Genomic DNA, 24,426 nt, shown 5'->3' on the forward strand with positions numbered 1-24,426 from the left:
CCCCAGAAGCAGAATTAGGGACAGTTTCTGTTTTCCTCTCCTCACATCCCTGTGGAGACAAAGCTGCTTTAAGAATCCCTTAAATCACCCATGGATACAGCGTGGAGCTCACTACAGACTTCCTTTATGAAAGGAAAATTGACTCATTCACTCTAATTTAAGCAATAACACCCATCCTGAATCAGCCAAATAATTAAGAGTAACTTGTAAAAATCTGCCCAACTGAGGCTGAGACAATGGCTCATAATCACAACACAGGAAACACATTAAATCTGGAAAACAAACTCTTTGGCTGCAGCTGTGAATTGTCCTGACACAAAAGCCATCAGAGCACCCAGAGGTCACATTCCAGGCTGTTTCTCCCCAGACAAGTGAGGAGACTGCCCATGTTTTAAGAGATGAAGCATTAATGTTCCCAAGGCATCCTTTAGCACCTGGAATTCCGAGGGGAAGGTGCTGCTCCTGAGGCTGCCCAGCACCAGCAGTGGAAGTGAAATAAAGCAAAACCCAACCACCATTCCAACAGTGAAGCTTCCTTCTGCTGTGCCTCACATCTGGAACAGCTGCCTCACATTTGGACAAACCTGCACTGAGCAATGAATCAGCCAGGCCTGCCCCCAGCTCACCCTGAGCCATCTGCAGCAGCTCCAGGTTTGCTTTTACAGCACAGCTGGGTTCAGCTCCATGGGAGGATCAAAACCATTCCACAAGGAATTGCAGTGTTGCTGCTGTGTCCTCAGACAGCCCAGGGCTGTCCCTCAGAGCTCAGCAGCCCTGGGCACACCTGGGACACTCACCTGGTGACGTTTGACAATGTCCTTCAGCTTGTTGGCCAGCTTCAGCTCCATGTCAGGAATGAGGTAGATGGTTGGTCTGCTCAGACAGTTGTTCTGTGAGAGAACAGCAAGTTCAACAAGGAATTAGAGGTGATCTGTGGCAAAAATTAAAATGTTCCTATTAAAATCCCCAGTGCTGGAACTGCAGTGGAACCCAGAGCAGAGGTGACCCAGGTCAGTGATCCCAGCTCCAGGAGCCCTGGGACAGGGACATTCCCCTCACACATCTCCCCAGGGTTTTACCATGCACTGAAACCCCTGTATGTGGTCAAGGTTTTTTTTTTTCTAATAAGAATATTGTTGCTGTTTGCTGTTCTTCCTGTTTCCATTCCTAACAAACACCTGAAAGTCATGTTTTAAGTTTTATGCATTATACACTGAACTTGCCTTCAGAGTTTGAAAAAAAAATCATACATTATTCCCATGCAGCAGTTTAAAAAAATGAACTTCAAATTAAGACTCCACAGAGCTGCTTAATGGGTACAGGCAGTAACCTGTTCAATAAAGTGAGACTAAAATGTGTCCTACCCTGAAAAAGGCTCAGCTCAAACTGAAAGTCAGCCCTGGAATGGGTGTGTACAGGAGCAGTGGCACAGTCCCAAGGGTGCCACTTGCACAGGGACATGGGGACACTGGGGATGTTTTCCCTGAGCTGCTCCTCACCCTCTCACACCCACAGAGGCTCAATGGAAACATTCTGCATTTTTCAATGAAATTGTGACTGAAGTGGATGGGACAGGGAGGGGAGAGTCCCACATTGCCACAGAAGGTCAGGATGAAGTCCTTGCAGCCCTGAGTGGCCAGGAGGGATCCCTGCCCTGGCCAGGGTTTGTCCTTGCCTGCACCAGTGTTTTCTCAATGGTCATGAACATCTCCACGTTCCGGTCCATCCGCGAGGGATTCTGCAGGTCAAACCTCCTCCTGGTGAGGGAAACAAATCAGAAATATTAACTCTGCACACCCCACCTGCCAGCAGTCCAGAACCTTCCCTGCTCCACACAAACACTGGCAGCAGGGGCAGGACACCTCCAGCACAGCCACAACTATTTCTGCTGCACCTGGCACCCTCACGAGCAGGAGAGCCACAGTGAACCAAACCAACCACTGCAGCTGATTTGTGAGATGTTTGGGGCAGCTGATTTGTGAGATGTTTGGGGCAGCTGATTTGTGAGATGTTTGGGGAGGAAAAGGAAGCTTGACAGTGTCCATCAAACCCTGCAGCAGGGTCCTGCACTCCACCTCAGTCACAGGGGTAATGGAACACAACCACCATGGATTTCAACAACCAGATGAGAAAATTCATGGACAGCTCTCATGGCTCTTCTGGCTGCACCCATCCACCAGTCCTGGGAATGCAGAGACACAGCAACTGCTCTGCCTGGAGTGAGAACAAACCACCCCCCAGAACACAGCTAATAAACCATGGTAGCATCTTACCACTGCCTTCACTGCACCCTGCTGCTTTCATTCTGTTATTTCACAAGTAACACAAATCATCACAATCATTGCAATGCCAACGGACATTTATCCATCAGAAATGTGGGGAGGACACAAAACCTGAGAAACCCTCCTGGGAAGCAGCAGGAGAGCCCCCAGATTGCCTCTGCTGTACCCAGCTGACCCTGAACACATCTGGAGCTCATGGATGGGCCAAGCCAAGAGGGGGATTTGAGTGGTGACCCCCAGAGCCTGAGCAGGGACAGCCCCAGCCCCAATCCAGCCCCTCAGCACCTGCACAGGGCCCAGCACCAGCAGGGCTGGCACAGGTGGGGCTGAGCCCTCAGGATCCTCTCCCCAGGCCCCAGCAGGTGCTGAACCCTCAGGCTGTGTCTCCCAGATGCAGAACACACATCCCTGCCCCTCCAGGTTTGGAAACACACTGCTGCTGCAGTCTGGAAAGGGAGAATGTCCCTGGGTGTGAGGTGGTGCATGGTGTGAAATGCAGGGGGGGGTGACAGGTAACACCACCCAGCTCAACCCAGTGACTCCACAGCCAAGGGCATTTCCTGCAAACACATCCCAGCTTCCACCAACAGATCCCTGCTGCCAGTCCCTCAGTGCTCAGGGAAGTGAAGGAAAGCAGAGCTCAGTCCCAAGGTCTGTGACCCCTCCAAAGCAAACATGACAGCCCAGCTGGGATCACCATCCTGCAGGAGGAGCCAGCCAGGCGGCTCTGTGAACCCTGGGCAGCTCTGTCAGGGGGATGTTCCTGTCCTAAAGCACATCAGGACTGTCCCTCACACTGAGGACATGGCACACAAACCAAATGTAAATCCTGACATATTTATTGGAATCAGCCTTTTAAAGAGGAATGTATGGCTTGTTGAGTGCCTTGGAAAGTTCACCCTGACTTGCAGAAGCAGGCCAGACATCAGAGTGCAAGGTCACTGCTAATAAAGTATTTTACACCTGTAGCACAGAGGGTTTTTGGGTCAAGATTGAGCCCCTTCTCCAGCATTCAGCCTTTTTGGATACAAACACCCAGGATGGCTCCGTGGGACACAAATGCCAAACAAAAGCTACAGACCTCTTGGTACCTGTGAGACAAAGCCACTCAGGGCACGAGCACAAGTTTGACATTTTTGCTCAAAACCTGCACTGTGCATCCATGGAATGCTGCATGCCCCCAGATCCCTGCCTGCTTCAGAAACCCAGAGAAGGACATGGACCCATTGATAACAGCCCTGTTTGGATCAAATGGCACTAATTCCTCCTGCCCTCAGCTTAGAGGCTCCCTGTGGCAGCTGGGAGCTATGTCCAGCTCTCAGACATACCTATTGTGGCGAGGAAAGGGACTTCTCCTATAAGACAGATCAGTCACAAACAGGTTAAGCAGGAGCGACAATGCAGACCATTCAAACATCAAATCAAGCACAGAGCAGGCAAACAGCACAGATTGTTTGGGAGTCAGTGAGGGACACATTCCAGGCTCTGGGGCTGATGCTCAGAGCTCAGTTGCAGGATTACTGCCCACATGCACAGACACCAGGCACTACCCACGCTAATCCTGAGCAGCAGCAAGGCAGGGACAGGGGAGGAGGCAGCTCCAGAGCTCAGGGCTGGACAGCTGGCTGCAAACCACACTGTCCTGCTCAAAATGGGGGGACTGGAATATTCCAGTGCTCCTGGAGTTGGAACCATTCAATTCCTGTATCTGAAGGCAAGGAGGCAGAGACACTCCTGACAAATCACACTGCAAAGAGGAGCCTGTCCCAGGAGTTGGGGGGATTGAACAGGAAAACCCCTGAGAGTGGTTTATTCTGCTATACCCACCTCAGACAGAGCAGATATGAATAGAAACAATTCCTAAAAACAACCAACCATTCTCAAACTACTTTGTTTTGCCTCTCAAATGGCTCCTGTGTGTAAAAACAACTCAGCCAGTTCCAGGAATGCTGTCACAGATTGGAAACATCACGTCCAAACTATTGAAATTTGTGGATGGGAACAACTTCAGCTTAATTTTACGGATTGTTTACATTTATTGACTTCTCATCCTCATTTTTTTGCCCAGTGTTCTCAAAAACAGTAATTTTTGGATGGGGCTCAGAGCAGCTGGGACAGTAGAAGGTCCCTGCCATGGCAGGGGTGGAACTGGATGGGCTTCAGAGCCCCAAACCATTGCAGGATTTTATGATCCTGTGCTGCTGTTCCCTTGGCAAGAGGATTCTAACTTAAAAACACCCATGTTAAACCACTCCTGGGATGTCACTGGGACATTTTTTCATCCCAGTATCAACAGCTCCAGGGGCAGAGTTTTTAAGTGCTCACACTCCCCATTTTTGGAGCAATGGAAATCTGAGCATTTATTAGAATCTGCAGTGCTTCATGCTTTCCCCAAATACAACTAAACCAAATAATCAATACAGCAACAAAGATTTATGTCTCACAGATTTGAGACTGATTCTGGTTCATTTTCTCAGTCAGACAGCAAGGAAATAAAAAAAGAGCCTCAGACTTGTCATTACCTCCAACTACAGGCCCAAAACCTTAAACTTTGCCAACTTCTCTTTAAATTTAGAAGTGTGGGGGTGTGTCTTAAAAAAGCCACCATCAGCAAAACAGGAAAAAAATTCCCTCTTCCCATCTCCACTGCCTTGCCTGCCTGATTCTCCAGGAGGAATTAAACTTTAGGTAGTTTGCATAAGCAATTCATGTGCTTGGTTTCATGCAAAAGGTGTATAAACCACAAATAAAAACTTACCAGCCCTGTTCATTCTTATATTTGTAAGCAGCACCAAGAATGTGACATAATGTACCTCCAGCTTTGAAATCCATGAAGCACTTTGCCTGGAACCCAAAAAACAAGGAAAAACAGTGATGCTGACTTTTATGCAATTATTTTAAACAAACACATATTGCTTAGCTGAGTTTTAGATAGAACATATCAAATAAGAAGCTGATTTTCAGATGAAACACTTTTGGAGTTGGAGGTTCTCCCTTCAGAATGTTTCCTGAAGATTAAATGCATTTGGATGAAGCAGAATTCTTTGTGTCTGCAAGAACTTGACGTGCCTGAAAGCTCCAAGTTCTTCCTTGTAGAGTTGTAAAAATCCAAAGCACTCTTTGAACACCCATTTCATAGTAAATTAAACCTCAAACTGCAGCTGTCAGGGAAGCAGCCCTTCATCTGTGCAATAACATCAAACCAGATCATCAGAAATGAGCACCTGAAGCAGAGCTCAGACATTCCACACTCACATCCCTCCCCCAGGAAAGCTGCCAGGAGCTGCACAGCCACAGCAGAGCTGCCCTAAAACACCAATTCCAGCTCGTTTCAAACCAGCTCCTTCCTTCCCTCTTACTTTTACCACTCCCAAAGCAGGAATTCCACAACATTCAAACAGGAGCACGAGGAGGCTGCAAGCTCCAGAGTCCCACCAAGTCCTTTCTCTGAAAGGTTATTAAAAAAACTCTGTTTCCTGCACAGAAAGCTCCTTTTTTCTGACACATTTTAGTCTGGGATTGCATTTGCATTTCTCCTGATCTCCCTGGTCAGGAGGGCTGTGCTTGGGAACAGCCAAAGTGATCCTGGAAATGGAGACAGGAGGACGGGGCAGCACCAGGGGAGCAATGCCAGGATCTGCTGGACCCTGGATTATTCTGTGTTTCTCTGTAAACACCAAATCCTGAACAAGGCACAAAGCAGGATTTGAGAAGCTGCTCAGGGTCAGGCTCTGGGTACCACAGGGGCTTTCTGCTGGGAGCAGAAGAGACCCCACAAAGTGCAGACTCCTGAAGATGCACTGAGGAGTTGTGTCCTGCTGGAAGAACCTGAGCCAATCTGACCAGATTAGAGCTTTGAAGCAGCGAGAACAAACACAGCAACAACATCTTTATGATGCCACTGCAAGGTTTATTGCCCATTTTTAAGATAAGACAAATTGATTTAAGGCTTGGGAGCACTCCAGAGGTTTATGCACTTGTGGAATGTGGGCAGGTTTATGGTTTGTGCTGCCACATCCACAGAAAGCTCTGCAAATTCCCTCTGTCCCTAAAGCTTCCCATTATCACTGAGGTATCAGCAGAGGTGCTGAGATCTTAATGGCACCTTGGGTGCTTCTGGGTGCACTCCAAAGCACCAGGAGATTCACAAAATCCCAAAATGGTTTGGGTGCAGGGACCTTAAGGATCACCCAGTGCCACCCCTGCCATGGCAGGGACACCCCCACTGTCCCAGGGTGATCCAAGTGTCCAGCCTGGCCTGGGCACTGCCAGGGATCCAGGGGCACCCACAGCTGCTCTGCCCACCCTGTGCCAGCCCTGCCCATCCTCACAGGGAACAATTCCTTCCAAATTTCATCTGGGAATTGTTCTGAGATTCACCCCATGAGTGTGAAAATCCTTCCAGTGAAGGAGCACCTCCCACCCTCATGGAGAGATTACAGGGCTCAAACCCCCAGGGGAAGCCAGCACAGAACAAAAAAAGGCACTCCTGTCCCAGGGAGCCACCACCACTGCAGCTCTGTCAGCAGTTTCCAGGAAAACTTCAGTTTCAATTAGCTTAACCTCTTAACTGGCTATAAATGATTCCAGCTTTGTGCACCCACCTCAAAGAGCCCCCAGTGCCATCACACCCTGGGCAAAGATGAGCACACACCTCCCTGCTGATGCCACATTTACAGGTTTAGGACAATCATCCTGGCCCACAGCCATCCCCTCAATGACCCAGCTGGGCCTTGGCACCAGGCTGCCATCCCTGCCCTCCTCCCAGCCCCTCTGTGCTGCACCCCTGCCCCTCACACTGCCTGGGACAGGATTCTCTGGGTGCTGCCAGGGCTCCAGGCTGCAGTTTGAGAGCTGCAGCCCTCACAATGTTGATATTGTTTCTGGCTGCCTGCATCCCCAGGGACTGCAGAACTATCCCAGAGCACACAGGTAACTGTGGCAAAGTCATTTCTCAGCCTGGGCAGCTCGACAAGTTTGGAGTTTAATCAACCAAAACACCTCATGGGAGCTTGCTTGCCTTGGAAAGTGTATTTTATCCACTCAGTTTAGGATGCACCAGTCCAGATTTGACTTAAAAGGGATGAATTACACTGAGTTTCAGTAAAAATTAAAATCTTCCCACAGCATTCCAGACAGCATTTCAAACTCACAGAGAATAAATTCCACTGAAAATGTGCACTGAGCTGTGTGCTGCTCCAGCCCTTCCAGAGGGTGCACTGGAAGGGCCTGGGCTGGAGCAGGGAGGTTCCAGTGCCCAGGACACAGAGCTGGGACAGGGAGGGACAAGCCCAGTACTCACAGGAAGCTTGGTGAAGGCAGGATTGGTGACATGTTTTCCAAAGGCATCTTCCTGGAACTGCAGCAGCTGCACCACCAGCCCAGCCAAGGTTTTATTGGTGGGAGCATCTGCCTGGACGTACTGCAAGACAAAAAGCAGATGTTGGGTGAGGAGAGGGAAGCCCAGAGTGAAGGTGACAGCCCAGCTCCCTCCTGCACTGGGAGAGCAGAGTTTGAGGATTTGGGGATCCCTGGGAGGGGTGGAGGGGGGTTGGCACAGGAGAAGCACCGAGCACAAACATTTTCCAATGTTTTCCAATGTTTCCAAGCCTGAGGCTAAACCCCAGCACTCACTCACTCACTCACTCACTCACTCACCTGTGGCTCATGCCCAGCTCCTCAGGGCCGGGTTACAGACTGGGATTAAGCACTCAAGCTGATCTCAGTGCCTAATAAAGGAACAGGCTCATGCTGCCCACACACACTCACAGCTCCTGCTGGAATCAGCTCCTAATTAATCCTCAGGGCACCCCTCTGGTATAAATAGGATGTCCTGCACACAGGGAAAAGCTGAGCCACACAAAGGCGTTTATGATGTTTTGGGACAATCTGAGCAGCTCCCAATAAAATGACATTTAATGGTGAATGTAAAACCACAGCATGGACTATGAACCCCCTCCCAGGGTGCTGAGGTTCTGTCACCCCCAATATTCAGTATTCATTCACTGGATGTCACCTCTCGCTGTGCCAGACTGCCAAGAGAACAAAATCACTTTTCCAGGTAAAACATGGAGCAATTTGAGCTACCCCACTCTCTCGGCCTTTGCTCTTCCCTCAAATCAGATTCTTCTAAAACCCCTTTAAAAAACCACAGTTTTGAGACCCAGAACCCTCAAAGTTTGAAAGCTGTGGTGCCAGTCAAACCTAACTGAGCTTTGCAAAGCACCAGCTCCAAAGCCAAAGACACCACAAAGACAGTGAGTGAATGGAAACAATTATCATCCCAGTGTCTGACCACCCCGAGATGGGAGCTCCTCCAGCACTTTCTCAGGAGCAGACACATATCTGAGAAATTAAATCTTCTCAACTCAAAGGACACAAATTCCCATGAGGCTCCTGAGTGTCCTGTCCTGTGTATAAATCCTGACCTAGAAACATGAGCCTGGAAAGAACTGAAGGCTAAAATTTCAAAGCTGCATTTCAATTTGCCCTCTTGCCTCCCCCAGGAATTAATGTTTTAATTATATCAAAATCACAGAATATCCTGAGCTGGAAGGGATCCACAAAGATCACTGAGCCCAACTCCTGGCTCTGACTCTGGACAAGGGATGGAGCTACTGGAGAAGGGGAAAGGCTTCCCAGTGCCAGAGGGCAGGGCTGGATGGGATATGGGGCAGGAATTGTGCCTGGCAGGGTGGGCAGGGCTGGCACAGGTGCCCAGAGCAGCTCTGGCTGCCCCTGGATCCCTGGCTGTGCCCAAGGAGCAGCCTGGGACAGTGGAAGTGTCCCTGCCATGGCAGGGGTGGCTCTGGATGGGATTTAAGGTCCCTTCCAACCCAAACAAGTCTGGGATTTTATTAAACTCCTTCAAAAAACTCCCACAAACAAATCCAGAAGAGGTGGTATCCTTGTACTGACTTACTTTACTTTTTTTCAGCTATTTTCCTTCAGATAAAAAAGAAAATTACACGAAAATACACCTTGCAAAGCCTATTCTCAGACATATGAATTTTCCAGGCAATCATTCCTTTTCCTGAAGCTCCCTTTTTTACCTCTTGCAGGAGGCACTGACAGCTGGAAGCTGGAAAGGAAGACAACACCTTCTCATCTTCCTTTGCACTGCCACTATCCTGCAGATCCTTTCAATGAGAAGCCCATTACCTTGCCCTGGACAATAAGGGGAAAAACCCTTCAAGAAGGAGCCCAAGACCCCCCTGCCTCACTTCTGCATGCTAACGAGCAGCACAAAGGGATCTCTAAGCAGAAAAACACAGCAGACAATTCCCCAATCCATTCACAGTGGGTCTGAGGGACCACAGAGGCATCAAGCCCAACACACCTCCAGGTTTTCCCCTCACGTCCACAAAATGATCCTGCAGCAAATAAAGGTTTCTGAACAGTGAATTCCAGAGGACAGAACGATGCCCTGCTCCATAAGAGGATTTTGCTCTTGTGCTGAAATGCCAAAGCCCCACTGACACAGCAGAGTTTCCCAACGTTTCCACGATAATTAGAAACACAAAACCACCCTGCCAGCTTTAGGCAGAGAATGTGTGGTCAGAAAGAAGAGTGTGAGCAGCAGCAGAGGGAATCCCTGTGCAGCCAGAGCTGCACTGCAGCTGCCCTGGAAGCCTTTGTCACCGAGAGGGGACAGATCACAGCCAGCTCTGATGTGGGCACTGCTCAGTGCTGTGCCCTGCTGCACACACCTTCCCCAAAACAAAGGGCATTTCAGCTCAGGCTGCCCCAGAGCAGGGAAAACCCACACTGAAACGCTTTGATTTGGGTTACAGCTCCTGTTCCTTTTCAAAGGTGAGAACACAAAAGAGCTGCAGAGACAGAACCTCCCTGGATGATCCCAGCCAGTCACGGCAGGGTCATGCCAAGGACAGCAGAGCTGCAAAGGCAGCCAGGGCAGCCTGGGGACAGTAGGGGACAGCAGGTGTCCTCAGGCAGACACAGCTGATGGAACAAGTGCCTGTGCTTGTCCCGAGCAGCTGCCAGCAACCTGCTGTCCTCTGCCCCAGGATATTCATGGCAGGGAGGAACAGGATCCCAGATCCCTACAGACACTGCCTGGGCACAGCCAAGGATCCCAGGTCCCTACAGACACCCCCTGGGCACAGCCCAAGGATCCCAGATCCCTACAGACACTCCAGATCCCTACAGACACCCCCTGGGCACAGCCCAAGGATCCCAGATCCCTACAGACACTGCCTGGGCACAGCCAAGGATCCCAGATCCCTACAGCCAAGGATCCCACATCCCTCCAGAAGCCCCTGGGCACAGCCAAGGATCCCAGATCCCTACAGACACAGCCCAAGGATCCCAGATCCCTACAGACACCCCCTGGGCACAGCCCAGCCCCTGGAGCAGCCCCAGGGATTGACAGACCCCTCTCCACGGCTCCCAGCTGCTCCCCGTGCTCAGCTCCTGCCCTGATCCCCTCTAACCCAACATTCCACTGCTTCCTTAAAAACCACACCAGCCTCCTCCCTGCCTCCCAAAAACCAACTTCTCTGGCCTTTTGTCTCAGAGGGGCAGAGCTGTCAAAGCCACCCAGGAGTCAAACATGGCCCTGGGTATGAACAGCACACCCAGATGGGTCCTTGGGGAGCACAGCTGTAAGGCTGAGGTCAGGGGTTTCATCCTCCACCAGGCAGCTGCTAAAAACCCTCCCAAACTACCTTAGAAAGAGGTTTTATACACAGCACCATTTTAATATAAGGGATGTGGCTTACTGAGAAAGAAACTACCTAAACAATGCACAATGTCAGAGATAAATGAGCATTAATATGATAAAAAGACAACTGCCCAGTTTACCTCTGAACTGTGAATTTCTGAGTAACTGTGGTGACACCAAGCTCCATTACAGACTACCCAAATTACTTTGAAGAGAGATGGAGAGACAGGACAAGGGGAAAGGTTTCCCAGTGCCAGAGGGCAGGGCTGGATGGGATATGGGGCAGGAATTGTTCCTGGGAGGGTGGGCAGGGCTGGCACAGGGTGCCCAGAGCAGCTGTGGCTGCCCCTGGATCCCTGCCATGGCAGGGCTGGCACTGCAAGAGCTTTAAGGTCCCATCCCACCCAAACCACTCCAGGATCCTGTGACTTTGATTTATTAAAGGCTGTCAGATCACCCAGGACTCCAAACCCACACATGAACCCACTCCCAGCTTCCAGCAAAGCTCCAACTTCCCTCCTGCCTCTCCTGATGCACAGAAACAACACAAACTGACTTCCAGCCATCACACACACAAACAGGGGGCAGGAGGGAGCCTGGAATAAACAACTTCAGTATAATATTGGTAACTTCACTGTCTGTCATTATGTTTGGTGCCTGTCAATGAGTGTTTCAAGGTGTGAGTTTTCCACACTACTACTGAAACCTCTTTTGTTCTTGGTTGTGCTCTGGAGACACAGAGAACTCCCCAACAGCTGGGATTTTCTAGAGACACAGAGAGCTCCCCAACAGTTGGGATTTTCTAGAGACACAGAGAGCTCCCCAACAGTTGGGATTTTCTAGAGACACAGAGAACTCCCCAGCAGCTGGGATTTTCTAGAGACACAGAGAGCTCCCCAGCAGCTGGGATTTTCTAGAGACACAGAGAACTCCCCAGGAGTTGGGATTTTCTAGAGACACAGAGAACTCCCCAGCAGCTGGGATTTTCTAGAGACACAGAGAACTCCCCAGCAGCTGGGATTTTCTAGAGACACAGAGAGCTCCCCAGCAGCTGGGATTTTCTAGAGACACAGAGAACTCCCCAGCAGCTGGGATTTTCTACAGACACAGAGAACTCTCAGGCAGCTGGGATTTTCTAGAGACACAAAGAACTCCCCAGCAGCTGCTGTACTCCAGAGACACAGAGAACTCTTCACTGCTAAAATCTTGTCTAATTTAGAGACAGAATGAGCAGCTCTGTGAATGCAGTTCTCCAACTCTCCCTGCCCCTGGGGACCTCTGGATCCGTGACCGAGCTCGGTGCTGCTCTTGGATTCTGTCCCACTGGTTCCCAGTGTCCCTGGAGCTCCCAGAGCTGGGCACAGCGACTGCTGCTGACAGCTTCGCCCCTGACATGCACAAACATCTATTTTTAAGAGTACAAACTGGACAAAAGCCAGTTAAAACCACCATGTACCTCTCTGGAAGGAGCCACAGCAGGATGAAAACAGGCATGAGATGAACCAGAGTCCCTTTACAGCACCCCCAAAAGGGAACCAACCTTCCCTCTGGAGTGTTAAACACCACCTTTAAACACTGATATCAGCTTTCTTGTTTCCCCAAACCAAAAAGATTTTTCATTTTCTAAAAGGATTTTCACAGCAACATTCCAAAACTCACTCACCCTGTAAAGTCTCCTTTGCCCAACTGTAATTACTTTCCAGAACTATGAGAAATAAAGATCTAATTTCTATTTCTCAGCAGGGCTCCCGGAGCCTCCTCAGAGCAGCGTGCTGTTCCAGGGATCCTGCTGGGATCCAGGGATCTGCTGGGACCCGGGGCTGCTCAGCAGCACAGGCAAAGGGAAAACCACAGCTCCTCCAGAACCACAACCGGAACAAGGCAAACTGCAGAAATATTCTGTTACATTTCCCTGTCAACACAAAGAGCTCCAGCTGCCGCTTCCAGCTGCACCCCACACCCCGACCCGACCTGGAAGGACTGGAAAAACACACCCGAGCTGGTTTCACCCCGCACCGATCCGGCTCAGATTCCCGTTCTCAGATTCCCTGAACACAAAGAACCAACAGCAGCTTGTGCTCATGCAGGGGCGATGGAGCCCGGGCCGGCCCCAAAGCGGGGAAATGCGGGGATCACCGAGCCCCGGGCATCGCTCCCGTCCCACCGGAGCCCTCCCAGCACCGCTGCAGCGCGGCGCGGACACGCTGCGAACTCACACCGGGACATTTCTCACGGCTCGGGGATTGGAATGAAGTTATACAACCAGCACACCGGAAAACAAACAAACACAAACAACACTTAGAGAAAGCGAAGCGGCCGAGCCGAGCAAGCGTGCGAGGAGGAAGAGGAGCCCAAGGGCAGCGGAGCGAGCAGTGCCGCTGCCCCGAGGGGCTCGGAGCGACACGCGGGGCTCCACCGCGCCCGGACCGGCTCCCGGCGGCACCCAAAGCACTCCGGTGGATTTTTCCTCCTTTTTTCCAGCACTCCCGACACGGCCGGGGCGCGGCTGCAGCGAAACCCGGCCGGGCCGGGACCTGCCCGTACAGGAAGGTCACGGCCTGGGGCGAGCGCGCACCGCGGGGCCCCCGCGCCGTCCCCGCTCCACCGGGGCTGCCCCGCACACGGCCCCGGGCACGGCCGGCCCCAGGGAGCGGAAATGTCCCCGGGGCTGCCCCCGAGCCGCCCCCACCCGCCGCAGCGGCGAGGCCGCGGGGCACAAAGAGCGCCGGAGTCCTCGAGCCCCTCGTCCCAGCCGCGGCCGTCCCTCCCTCCCTCCCCGCCCGGTACCCGCCGCGCCCGCCGGGCCGCACCTTCTTGTAGTGCTTCCCCAGCCACACGCGGACCGAGTCGAGCTGGGACACGGTGTCGGGGCTCTCCCAGAACTTGCCGGCGGGGCCGCCGTCCTTGCGGCGCGCCGCGGCCAGCGCGGGGCCGGGCCCGCCCGCCGGGGCCGCCGCGGGGCCGCTCCCGGGGCCTCCGCCCGCCGCCAGCGCCGCCGCCGCCATTGTCCCCGCGCGCCCCGCGCCGCGCATGCGCCGCGCCCCGGCCCGCGCCCCGCCCACCCCGGGAGCGCGCCCGCCACGGCAACGGGAACGCGCTCGGCGGATCTGATCGGGAAGGCCAACGGGAACGCGCGCGCCGCTCCCGTGCAGCCCCGCCCCTCACGGCCCCGCCCCTCCTGGCTCCGCCCCCGCGCGGCCCCGCCCAAGCCGCTCCCACTGAGGGACCCCGGGGGCGGCGGGACCGGAACACACCGAGCGTGCCCTCGGTACCGGCTGGGGAACGCTCCGGGCCTGGAACACACCGAGCGTGCCCTCGGTACCGGCTGGGGAACACTCCGGGCCTGGAACGCACCGAGCGTGCCCTCGGTACCGGCTGGGGAACACTCCGGGACCTGAACACACCGAGCGTGCCCTCGGTACCGGCTGGGGAATGCTCTGGGCCCGGAACACACCGAGCGTGCCCTCGGTACCGCCCGGGAACACTCCGGGATCGGAACACACCGAGCGTGCCCTCGGTACCGGCTGGGGAACATTCCGTACCACATCTACACCCAAGGAATGGTCATTATGAAGCTATTCCCCCAAATTTCCTTTATAAACACCACTTAGTTTTGAGTCTCTACTAATGCTTTATTTGTGAATCGAACAGAAAGGCAAAAAAGGCAAAAATATGTATATAATATGTATTTAATGTATAAAAATACAGCATATTTCAGTTCGAACATTATCAACTAGAGTGTCAGAAAGTCCTTAACTAAAATCACAATCCCCAATACAAATCTGTCCCTCGCATCCCTGCAGTTCATAAAGGTTCCCCCATCCCTGAACACTCCAAAGCAGAAACAAACAGCTGCAGGAGGAAACCTCTGGAGATACAGGGAGTAATAAACCCACCAAACATCCAGAAATCCGAACTCCAGAACTTCAGAACTGCCATTCTGAGAAGGCAGCAAAGTGTCAAGAATTCCACAAGGGGTCCCACCCGGGATCGGGATCGGGATCGGAGCCGGGATCGGGATTGGGATCGGGATCAGGTCTGGCAGGGTTCCACCCCGGGATTGGGATCGGGGGCCGGGATCGGGATCGGGATCGGGATCGGAGCCGGGATCGGGATTGGGATCGGGTCTGGCAGGATCCCACCCCGGGATCGGGACCGGAACCGGGATCGGGATCGGGATCGGGATCGGAGCCCGAACCGTCCCACGGCGCGGCCGAGGCCACAGCGCCCCCACAGGCCGCGCCGCCCATCGGCTCTGCCGTTGCCATGGAACCGCAATCGCCGCCCATTGGCTCATCTGTTGCCATGGGGACAGACCCCGCCCCGCACCCACGCGCGGCCCCGCGCTGTGGCGCCGCTGGACGGAGTGAACGCGCGGGCCGCCCGACTTCCGGGGCAGGGTCGGAAGTGAAGCGCGCGCCGCGCCGGAAGCGCGCGCGGAGGCTGCCGGGAGCTGTAGTCCCGAGGGGCGGCCCGGCGGCGGCAGTCGCGGTGCGGAGGTCGGTGCGGGGCGGGCGAGGGTCGGGCGCGACCCCTGGGGAGAACCGGGGGGGCCGCGGGGGCGGGACGGCGGCGGGAGGAGGCGGAGGAGTGGGGGATGGCGCCCAGCAGAGCGGGGCGAGGCGGGGAGGGCCGTGCGGGGCCGCGGCCTGTGCGGGCGGGGCGGCGCGGGCGGGGATGCTCGGCGGCACCGGGGATGCTCGGCGGGACCGGCGGGGCCGGGGATGCTCGGGGGGCCCCGGGGATGCTCGGGGGGGCTCCGGGGCACCGCTGCCCGCGGGGGCTGGGCGAGGGCCCGGCGGGGAGAGCCCCGGGGAGCGGCGGCGGGAGCGCGGCTGTGGCCGGAGTTGCCATCCCTGCCCGGGAAGCCTCCGCTCCCGCACGGAGCCGCTCTCCCGCAGCCTGTGCCCGCTCCTGCCTCTCCGTGCCCTGCTGTGCCTCTCCCCGCGCGCACCGCCGGCCCCGTTGTCCCCCGTGGCCGCGGGGATCGTCGCTCCGGTCACCCGTGTGGCCCCGGTGCCGGTGTCCCGGAGCGGTGCCACCTGCAGCCCTGCATTGTCCCCTCCAGCTGCTCGGCAGCGACAGTCCCGCGGGGCGAGGAGAGCTTTCCTGCGCGGATCCTGCTCCTTTGGCCCCAATAGCCAAAAGTAACAAAATTAAAAATCGCTGCTGTGAGTGGCCTGTTGGCTCTGGCCGGAGCCCGGGCAGGGCATCCTTGGGATGGATGTGGGAGACAGCAGGATTTCTCCTTTGTTCTCTTCACAAAGCATTCGGGGCTCTGCCCCTTCCAACACTGCTGGAATATCCCAGCAGGCAATAATCAGAATTGCTGTGATTTTCCCTGCGTTTCTCTCGGGGATGTGGTTTTTCCTCATCTAGCTGTTTTCCAGTGCATTAAGGAACCCCAACAAAGGCCCAGTTCCTTCCCATCCTTTGGGATTTTATCTGACAATTTTCTGTGCCACATTGCCTGGTTTCACTCTTTGCCTTTGCAGCGGGAGCACTGAGTCTATTCCTGACAAACTTTTAGTGGCTCTTTTCCCACCTGGGCCTGTGCAGTTTGCTGGGTGTGAGGCACGAGGCTCCACGCTGCCATGGGTTCTCATTCCAGCTGTACCATTCCCTGTCCTGTGTCATCACGGTCCATTCCTTCCCAAATCCAGTGTCCTTGGAGCTCCCACATCTCTCCTGTCACCACATAAAATACATTTTGAGTCTTCCAGTGTCCCCTTTCCATGCTGCTCCTGAATCCCTGTGTTTCCCTGGGGGCTGGAGCAGCTGCCACAGTTGGACACTTCTTTTTGTTTGGGATCAGGATCTGCAGGAGCAAACCCTGGGATTTCCCCCAGGCTGCTGGATGTGCTAGAAGTGATTGCCAGGTCTGGATCCTGGTGTTCAGATTCAGCAGATCCTTTATTCTCCTCCCTGCTCCCACCCAGTCTGACTCTTGCTGGTTCCCAGTGAGGCTCCTAGCTCAGCTGGGACCTGCAGACAGGATCATACAAACAGCTGGGCTGGAATCTTGCTTATCCAAGGGGATCTCAGTTGTTCATCTTGGAACCTCATCCCTGGAAGGATTTTCAATTTTTTATTTCTTTGTTCTTGAGCAGAAAATACCATTTCCCTCAACTTTATATTGCATTTATCCATTGAATCGTGGAATGGTTTGGGTTGGAAAGGAGTGTAAGGATCAGTCAGTGCCACCCCTGCCGTGGCAGGGTCATTCCCACTGTCCCAGGCTGCTCCTGCCCCAGTGTCCAGCCTGGCCTGGGACACTCCAGGGATCCAGGGGCAGCCACAGCTGCTCTGGGCACCTGTACCAGGGAACAATTCCTTCCCATATCCCATCCAGCCCTGCCCTCTTTCAGCTCAAAGCCATTTTTGGAAGAGCCCCTTTTCCCACCCCAGCATGGCAGAGCCATTCCTTGTTCCCTGAATTCCCCCAGGGAATGTTGCAGTGTATCTGCCCAGCTGGTGCCTTGTCCCAGCATGCTGAGGAGGGATTCCCTGGATTCCCTGGGACACAGCTCCCCCTCTTTGGTCACACTTCAGAATTTAGGAGGGGGATGTGGCCCCAGGAGTTTGGATTCCCTGCAGCATTCCCTGTCACACTCCTGGTTTCCTGGAGTTCACATTCCCTGTCACACTCCTGGATTCCTGGAGTTCAGATTCCCTGCAGCATTCCCTGTCACACTCCTGGATGCCTGGAGATTGGATTCCCTGTCACACTCCTGGATTCCTGGAGTTTGCATTCCCTGTCACACTCCTGGTTTCCTGGAGTTCAGATTCCCTGCAGCATTCCCTGTCACACTCCTGGATTCCTGGAGTTTGCATTCCCTGTCACACTCCTGGTTTCCTGGAGTTTGCATTCCCTGTCACACTCCTGGATTCCTGGAGTTTGGATTCCCTGCAGCATTCCCTGTCCCACTCCTGGTTTCCTCTCCCCACACTTCAGGGGGTTCAAGGACTGGCTCTTTGCTGCTGGAGCAATCCTGGACTCTCACAGTTGATCCCAAATCCCCTTGGCTGTCAGGCTGTGTCACCCAGGCTGGGATGGTCCCTGTGGAAGGGGGCACAGGCTGCTGTGTGCCAGGGCTCCAGGACCACAAAAACACCCTGGCTTTGTTCCCTGCAGTGACTCAGTCACACAAGGGACATTTCCCTCTGAGATTCCCCACAGCACACGTGGGGTTTAATTTTTGCCAAGTGAATTGAGTCTGTTTTTGTTGATTTGATCCTTGGAGAAGGGCAGTGTGGCCCTGGCAGCCACGGCAGGTTGGTGAATGTGTGTCTGTGGGGAGGGAACCACGGACAAGGGGTCATGTCCAGAGATGTGGCCAGAAAATGGGCTGGGGTTATTTGATGATTTTTTTTGCTGCTGAAGTAATTTTGTCTTATTGAAAGCTAAACTGAATAATTGGACTGATAATTGCATGCACAGGAAGTCATTGGTAGGGACAGTTAATGTCCATAGAATCCCAGAATATCCTGACTTGGAAGGGATCCACCAGGATCATGGAAGTCCAGCTCCAAACTAACTTTGTGTGTGAATGATGATCTTCAGTCCTCACCTGTCTGATCCAAGCTTATAGAAAATCCTTGTGACTGTTTCCAGGCATCCCTAGTGTATTTAATACTTGGCAAGGCAGATAAAACACCCCAAACCAAAGCTGGTTTTGTCTTACTTGAGTGAAAGTTATTTTAGTTTAGAGTTTCAGTTTCAGTAAAGAACATTATCAAAAGTAGAGTTCTCTTTCTTCTCCTGTTGGGTTTTTTTTTTTATTCCCTTTAAAGGGAATAATGGAAATAATCTATTTCATCCTGGCCTAAAAGGCTTTTAAAACCCCCTCATTTTCACCACAGAGACAAAGCAGAAGCACCTGACACATTTCAGAGGAAATAGCAATTCTAACTTGCAGTTTCTTTGTGCTCCCTGCTGCTGTCCCAGGAACCCACCCTTCCCGCCGGGATGGAGATGTTCTCGCTGAATTCCCTCAAAGGTAAGCCTGACACAGCCTGCACTTCCCCTGGCATTTCCAGGAGCCTGAGGAGCTCATGGGTGTGAGCAGGGAGCTCAGTGGTGAGGGAATGGGACAGGAGGGACAGGACAGGATTTTGGGGACACAGTGGGATTGGGCAGGGGAGGAGCCCTGCAGTGTTATCCACACACATTGGACACTTGTTTACTGTTTAGCTTCAAATCCAGTTTTTTTCCCTTTTAATTTTGTCCTGCTAAATATTCCTGCATCCCTCAGTACCAGCTCCATGAGCTCTTTGTCCTTGGGATCTGATCCTTTAATACCTGTCACTGTCACCATGGCTCTTTTCCCTGTCATTGCTTTGCCAACCTTCCTTTCAATCACATTTTGTCCTCAGAAATTCCTTGAGTCACTGTTTCCTGTTTTAACTTGTGGATCTTTCCTGAGCTCTGTTACTTGGTCCTAAAGGAAGTGGATAGAGTGGAATAAAATGTTCCAGCTCTGCTGAAGCAGTGACCCCTCCCTCCATCCCAGGGAATTCACCCTTTCCCTGGCACTCAGGAAACCCAGCAGTGAGCCCAGCACTGCTGTCACTGCCCTGCCCTGAGTCACCAGCACTGGGGTGCTGGGTTTAACTGGAAATCCCAGGATTCTTCCCAGTCCAGGGCAGGAATTGTGCACAAAGTCACTTCAGCTGGGAACAAAGCCCCTCTCCTCCATCACATCCTGGGAGTGGGGTTGGAGTCAGGGTGGAGAGCTGCAACTTTCCTGGTGAGGGCTGGTGGTTTGTCATGGCCAGGCTGGGTTTGGGACTGGGGATAAATGAATTTGTTAATGAAACTTGGCTCGTTAAGGAGCTGCTGCCTCTGCACAGGCTTGGCTGGAGGGGCTGGTCCAGCCCAGCTCATGCCAGGAGCTGCCAAAGCTGGGAGATGGCTCTGGAGATGGCTCTGGAGATCCTGCCTGTGCTGCTAAACGCTGCTCTCTGCAAAATAAAGATACTTGGACTTGGTGACTTCTGGAATTTGTTAATAAATTGAGTCTTCACTGCTGTTTCTGTGCCCACAAGATAATTTTTTATATCATTTTTGGGGACAAACCACCAGCCCTCCTCACCCCTGTGTGTCCCTGCACATTGGGACTGCCTGTCAACCTCGTCCCTCAGCTTTTCCATCCCCCTGCTCATGTTCCCAAGGTTTTTCCAGCTTTTCCATCCCCTTGCCTGTGTGTTTCCAAAATTTCCCAGCTTTTTCATCCCTCTGCTCATGTTCCCAAGGTTTTCTCAGCTTTTCCATCCCTCTGCTCATGTTCCCAAGGTTTTCCCAGCTTTTCCATCCCCTTGCCTGTGTGCTTCCAAAATTTCCCAGCTTTTTCATCCCTCTGCTCATGTTCCCAAGGTTTTCCCAGCTTTTCCATTCCCCTTGCCTGTGTGTTTCCAAAATTTTCCCCAGCTTTTCCATCTCCTTGCTTGTGTTTCTGAGGTTTCCCAGCTTTTCCATCCCTCTGCTCACGTTCCCAAGGTTTCCCAGCTTTTCCATCCCCTTGCCTGTGTGTTTCTGAGTTTTCCCAGCTTTTCCAGCCCCCTGCCTGTGTGTTCCCAAGGTTTTCCCAGCTTTTCCATCCCCTTACCTGTGTGTTTCCAAGTTTTCCCAGCTTTTCCATCCCTCTGCTCATGTTCCCAATGTTTCCCAGCTTTTCCATCCCCTTGCCTGTGTTCCCAATGTTTCCCAGGTTTTCCATTCCCCTGCCTGTCTGTTCCCAATGTTTCCCAGCTTTTCCAGCTCCTGCCTGTGTTCCCAATGTTTCCCAGCTTTTCCATCCCTCTGCTTGTGTGTTCCCAATGTTTCCCAGCCTTTCCAGTTCCCAGGGCTGTGTTGGCTCTGTTTTCCCCCCAGTCTCCCCCACTGTTCCCAGCTCCCTGGGGCTCCTGGTGCCTGGTTCCCTCCTGGATGTCCAGGAGTGGGGACACTCCATGGTCACAGCTTGGGTTCCCTCCTGGATGTCCAGGACTGGGGACACTCCGTGGTCACAGTTTGGGTTCCCTCCTGGATGTCCAGGACTGGGGACACTCCGTGGTCACAGTTTGGGTTCCCTGCTGGATGTCCAGGACTGGGGACACTCCATGGTCACAGTTTGGGTTCCCTGCTGGATGTCCAGGACTGGGGACACTCCATGGTCACAGTTTGGGTTCCGTTCCTGCCCGTGCTGGATCTGGGGAAATGCCAAAGCAGCAGCAGCAGCTCCATTCCCATTTAGCATTTTCTCAGTGGATTTTGCTTTCCCAGCAGGATCTGGGGATGTTGCCATGCTCTTTCCAGCCTCCCTTCCAGTCCTCCTTGAAGCTTTTGTTTCCAAACCACCTCAGTTTATTCCTGAATGAATAGTAAAATGTCAGTAAAACAATACAAATAATGGTTTGTGCAACGTGCTGTCCCAAGATTAACTCAGGATTAATTCCCTTCAGTGGGAGGAGTTGTTTTCCTTTTTGGTGGTCTGGGAGATCTTTGGATGTGTTTTGAATGAACAATCAATTTTGAATTATTTTTCCCATTTTAGTGAACCAATCTCTTAAAATTTGTAATTTGTCAGAATAACTTCATGTCTTTAAAAAAAAAAAAAGTGGTTTTTTTTTTTTGTCATCTGGTGCTGATTCAAGATCTGGGTTTGTGTTTCATTTTTTTTTTTTTTTTAGTAAAAGAATCTACAAAGACAAATCTGCAGGTAATTCAGAGGTTCTAAAAAGTGAATATGGGAGAAGGTATAATAAGACTCTTCCAAAGTTGTTTTTTATTGTTGGTGTTTTTCTTCTTTTTTTCCCTTTTTAATTGTTTTTGTAAAGGGTTTTATTTGATAACTTTATTCTTCTTGAACCTCTTCTCATGGCACTGTAAAACTGAACTGTGCCATTGTATAAGTCAGTACTTTTTGTCTTATTGAAGTTTTTTCTTTCTGATTCAAAAACAAACAAAACCCACTTAAAAACTTTTAAAAACCCATTTTTCATCATGATGCTTAACCAGCCACTCATGCTAATTTCCACTTTACACACAAAATACTCAGTAATAAAATATGACATAAAAATGAGATCCAGGTTTAAAGAAAAGCAAAACTTAATGGTAGTCCCAGTACAGCCAGGGCAAACATAGATTAATTGCTTAGGGAAAAAAAACAGATTGAAATAAACAAATAAATAATCTTATAGGGAGAGAATTTCTACCAGCTCTACAGCCTTAAGAATTCTATACCTGAACAGAAATAATGAAACAATTGATGTGGAAATAATGTATGAAACAATATATGTACATATATTGTATATACATATATAATACATATATTTAATACATTATCACATAAAATATACATATATTTAATATAATATACGGAATAATTAATGTAGAACTGAGTAACAAGGAATTGGGAGAAGTGGGGAGGGCTGGTTTATTTTATAAAGAGTCTAAGATCAAGATTTTCATTTTAGATTTTACAGATTTAAGATTTGATAAAGATTTGAGATTTTAAGATCTTGCAAAGACTTATTTGAAAGCTGATAAAGATTTAAAGATTTTTAGTGTTGCTCTCAAATATTGGCGAATAATGAATGGGCTGTAGGTGGAGTTGGCTTTTAGGAGTGTGGGACAGTGGCTCTGTGCGTCCGCTGCTCCGGCAATTCCCGGTGTTCCATGGCCAGAATTCCTGGTGTTCCATGGCCGGAATTCCCGATGTTTCAGAGCCGGAATCCCGGTGTTTCATAGCTGGAATTCCCGGTGTTTCATGGCCTGAATTCCCGGTGTTCCATGGCCTGAATCCCGGTGTTCCATGGCCGGAATTCCCGGTGTTTCAGAACCGGAATCCTGGTGCTCCATGGCCGCGATTCCCGGTGTTTTACAGCCAAAATTCCCAGTATTTCATGGCCCTGAATCCCGGTGTTTCATAGCCAGAATTCCCAGTATTCCATGGCCTGAATCCCGGTGTTCTATGGCCGGAATTCCAGGTGTTCCATGGCCTGAATCCCGGTGTTCCATGGCCGGAATTCCCGGTACTCCCCGGCGTGAATCCCGGTGCTCCATAGCCGCAATTCCCGGTGTTTCATAGCCTGAATTCTCGGTGTTCCATGGCCGGAATTCCTGGTGTTTCACGGCCTGAATCCCGGTGTTTTACAGCCGAAATTCCCGGTGCTCTATGGCCAGAATTCCTGGTGTTTCAGAGCCAGAATTCCAGGTGTTCCATGGCCTGAATCCCGGTGTTCTATGGCCGGAATTCCCGGTACTCCCCGGCGTGAATCCCGGTGCTCCATAGCCGCAATTCCCGGTGTTTCAGAGCCAGAATTCCCGGTGCTCCATGGCCTGAATCCCGGTGCTCCATGGCCGGAATTCCCGGTGTTTCATAGCCTGAATCCCGGTGCTCCCACGGCTCCGGAGCCCCGGGAATGCTGGCCGCGGCCAGGACAGCATCTCCTTCCCTTCTCCGCTCTCCAGCTCCTCCCTCCCCGTCCCTTTTCCCTCCCGGTCCCCTCTCCCTGTCCTTGTCCTGCTGTTCCCTCCCGGTCCCTTTCCCGGACCCTTTCACCTTTCCCGGTCCCCTCTCCCTTTTCCCGGTCCCTTTCACCTTTCCCAGTCCCCTCTCCCTTTTCCCGGTCCCTTTCCCCTCCCCGTCCCCTTTCCCGGTCCCCTTTCCCCTCCTCGTTCCCTGTCCCCTCCCGTCCCCTTTCCCCTTTCCCGGTCCCTTTCCCCTTTCCCGGTCCCTTTCCCCTTTCCCGTTCCCTTTCCCCTCCCGTCCCCTTTCCCCTTTCCCGGTCCCCTTTCCCCTTTCCCGGTCCCTTTCCCCTTTCCCGTCCCCTTTCCCGGTCCCTTTCCCCTTTCCCGTCCCCTCTCCCCTTTCCCGGTCCCTTTCCCTCCCCGTGTCCCGCCGTTCCCGTTCCCTTCCCTCTCCGCCCCGCCGCTCCCGGGCCGCTCCGGGTCCTCCCGCCCGCCGGGGGGCGCTGCCGCGCGCGGCCCCAGCGCAGCCCGCGGCCGGCCCAAGATGGCGGCGCTGGGGCTGCTGCTGCAGGCGGCGGGGCCGCTGCGCCTCTGCCGCGGCCCCCGCGGGCCCTGCGCGGGCCCCCGCGGGCTCTGCTCGGCTCCCCGCGGGCCCGCCGAGCCCCGCCGGGACGAGGAGGACGAGGAGGAGCCCGAGGCGGCGCAGGGTGAGCAGCGGAGCCGGCCGGCGCTCGGGGCCCCGCGCGGCGCTCGCGCAGCGGAAGGGAGGGGCGAGCCCGGGCCCGCGGCGGGGAGGGGGAGCCGCCACATCCCTCCCTCCATCCCTCCCTCCCTCCCTCCCTTCCTTCCCTCCCGCGGCTCCGCCGGGACCGGGATGCGCGGCCAGGGAGAGGAGCCGCCGGGCTGCGCAGGTACCGGGGGGCGCCGGGGGGGCCGCGGGGCCGCTCCGTGGCCGCCCTTTGTTGGCCGGAGTTGGGTTTCCCCGGCGATTCCCCTCAAGGTCGCCG

At 53.1% G+C, this 24,426-nt stretch overlaps 2 protein-coding genes across 4 annotated transcripts in view; one reads left to right on the forward strand and one right to left on the reverse strand.

The window, feature by feature from the left end:
* SMARCC1 (SWI/SNF related, matrix associated, actin dependent regulator of chromatin subfamily c member 1) overlaps window positions 1-13,899 on the reverse strand; it is a 59,987-nt gene extending 46,088 nt beyond the window's left edge. The window contains exons 1-6 of one of the 2 annotated variants that reach the window (XM_033055330.2): window positions 13,776-13,895; window positions 7,585-7,704; window positions 5,041-5,126; window positions 3,611-3,637; window positions 1,676-1,757; window positions 798-890 (exon numbers count right to left, since the gene is read on the reverse strand). In XM_033055330.2, coding sequence (XP_032911221.1) covers window positions 798-890; window positions 1,676-1,757; window positions 3,611-3,637; window positions 5,041-5,114 — 276 coding nt within the window. In that variant the 5' untranslated portion in view covers window positions 5,115-5,126; window positions 7,585-7,704; window positions 13,776-13,895. Of the gene's footprint in view, window positions 1-797; window positions 891-1,675; window positions 1,758-3,610; window positions 3,638-5,040; window positions 5,127-7,584; window positions 7,705-13,775 lie in introns of both variants that reach the window. The other variant, XM_033055321.2, reaches the window with a different exon arrangement.
* Window positions 13,900-15,386: 1,487 nt separating this feature from the next.
* The window catches only part of DHX30 (DExH-box helicase 30), a 32,557-nt gene continuing 23,517 nt past the window's right edge, over window positions 15,387-24,426 (forward strand). Inside the window, exons 1-2 of one of the 2 annotated variants that reach the window (XM_033055208.2) lie at window positions 15,387-15,464; window positions 18,914-18,965. In XM_033055208.2, the coding sequence (XP_032911099.1) occupies window positions 18,935-18,965 (31 nt within the window). In that variant the 5' untranslated portion in view covers window positions 15,387-15,464; window positions 18,914-18,934. Of the gene's footprint in view, window positions 15,465-18,913; window positions 18,966-24,223; window positions 24,331-24,426 lie in introns of those variants that run through there. The other variant, XM_033055198.2, reaches the window with a different exon arrangement.

Source organism: Catharus ustulatus, chromosome 1 (genome assembly GCF_009819885.2).
Source record: "Catharus ustulatus isolate bCatUst1 chromosome 1, bCatUst1.pri.v2, whole genome shotgun sequence".
Taxonomy (NCBI): domain Eukaryota; kingdom Metazoa; phylum Chordata; class Aves; order Passeriformes; family Turdidae; genus Catharus; species Catharus ustulatus.